We start from the raw sequence: 2,103 nt of genomic DNA on the forward strand, positions 1-2,103 counted from the left end.
TTGAGGAACTAAAAGCACAATCAGCTTGATGTTGAGGAGAAGGGCTGTGCAGCAGAGAGGCTGTTTAGTTTCTTCATTCTACTGCAGTGGAAGAACATTGCTCATCTGCTGTCTGTCTGGCTTTAACAACTCCAAAGACATGTTGCTTTACCTCTTTTTACTTTGCTCTCACTTCATAGGTGAGTGTTGGAACACAGATGAAAGGCTCATTAACCTGCTGGATTAACCAGATATTTGGTCTACATTTCAGAACTAGAGGTTTCTCTGTGGAAGGGAACAACTTCCATGATAGAAACAGACATTTGGTTTATTGAATGAATCCAGAAAGTCAAGAACCTCCGTTGAGTCTCTTGATGTTAGAATCTCTTGCAGACTAACTGACATGAATGACTCATTTTGCAGCCCTGGGTTCCATGAACAGCATAACGCCAGAAAGTCCTGAAGAACATGTTGCAGAGGGAGGAAACATCAACCTGACCTGTAAATATGAGGGTCTCATCAACAATATCCAGTGGTACCGACAATACCAGAGATCCAGACCAGAGTTCCTGCTCTCCATCACAGAGGGAGGAACGATTCATTCACCTGGTTCTGTTTTCTCAGCTCACATTAACAAAACAGACAAGCGTGTGAATCTGGAGATCATCTCAGCTAAAGTGACAGACTCTGCTGTGTACTACTGTGCTCTGCAGCCCACAGTGACAGGAAACACCAAAACTCTGTACAAAAACCTTTGGAGCAAAGACAACAGAATACTCCACAACGTCCACTAGGGGGAGTCACACACAGTGCACTGCGATAGTCCAGGTGTGAAAAGATAAAGGACATAGCTGATTTTATTTTGGTAATATTTCTAAGGTGGAACGTTTTAAATTGGTTGTCAGTGGACCAATAAACGGTTGCTGTTTGCTTACTAGGTGATCAGGGCCAAATATTATTATTTCTGTCTTGTTTGAGTTGAGCTGGAGAAAATAACAAGTCATCCATTTCGCAATAACAAACTAATGTTATCTGGCTAAAAGGACAAGTAAACATGTGTATCATCAGCGTAGCAGTGATGAGAGACTCTTTTATAATAACTGATAATGTTTCCTAATGGAAGCATATAAAAGGAAAACAAAATGGGACCAAGAATAGATCCCTGAGCCACCCCACCTAATCCTAATCTAGGATTATTCTGGTTACTGGTGAGGAGGTTACTGAAGTAGTTGGCTCTTGCAGCTTTCAATTGTTTGCTATTTATATATGAAGGACCTTTTGACTTCTTACAACAGACATGCAATTTAGTCTTAGGCAGCATGGATACAAAGGTGAGGAGAAACAAGACAATAGAATCTATACTCAGATGAAGAGTAAAGACTAAATCTAATGTGTGGCCACGGTTATGAGTTGGACCAGACACATGCTGGACGAAATTAAATGAATGACATATTTAAAGAATCTGTAGCAAAAGTTGATTGAAACATTAATTTACATACTAAAATCTTCAGCAATAACTTCAAACAACAGAAGATAAAAGTTCAGAAAATATATGTGCAAATCTGTTATTTTAACCAGGTAGGCAATAGATCATAAGGCAACAGACAGGTACAGAATCAGAAGTAGATACTAGTAACAGTAGTATATCGTCTGTGTAAAGACTGACCTCAGTCAGGACCTTCACATGTTCTGCAAAGAGTCAATCAGTGTTACCTTATCAGCTACTTGTTACCTGATGGAAATGATGTCATTTAGTGAATAACAGCACCACAGCAGAGACAAACTCACTATTTGTCAGAGTTGTGAGAGGAAGGAGGGAGGGATTAAGGGAGGAGCAAAACTGGGACTCAAGGACAGAAGACACAAAATTTCACAGTGGTGTTTGATTCAAAACCAGACAGATTCTCTTTCTCTTTAAGATGCTGTCAGTGAACTTCAGTCTGTTTGTGACTTTGTTTCTGCTCACAATAAGAGGTAGGTGAGATCATCAACATTAAGAGAGCTTCACTGATAGAAACCTTTAGATTGTAAAGTTACAGAGTTATCTCTTCCTTCAGGTGTCAGCTGTGAAGAACTCACTCCAGTCAAGAATGAAGAGTTTGCTTTAGAAGACAGCTCTGTTAC

The 2,103-nt window shown here is 39.8% G+C and overlaps 1 gene segment (V, D, J or C); it reads left to right on the forward strand.

The window, feature by feature from the left end:
• Positions 1-24: 24 nt before the first annotated feature.
• LOC123966976 lies at positions 25-729 on the forward strand (the record flags this gene model as incomplete). The annotated part of the segment is given in 2 exon segments: positions 25-179; positions 403-729. Coding segments are annotated over 2 exon segments (478 nt in total), but the record flags the coding sequence as incomplete, so codon positions are not given.
• Positions 730-2,103: the final 1,374 nt, after the last annotated feature.

Source organism: Micropterus dolomieu, unplaced genomic scaffold (genome assembly GCF_021292245.1).
Source record: "Micropterus dolomieu isolate WLL.071019.BEF.003 ecotype Adirondacks unplaced genomic scaffold, ASM2129224v1 contig_14693, whole genome shotgun sequence".
Lineage (NCBI taxonomy): Eukaryota > Metazoa > Chordata > Actinopteri > Centrarchiformes > Centrarchidae > Micropterus > Micropterus dolomieu.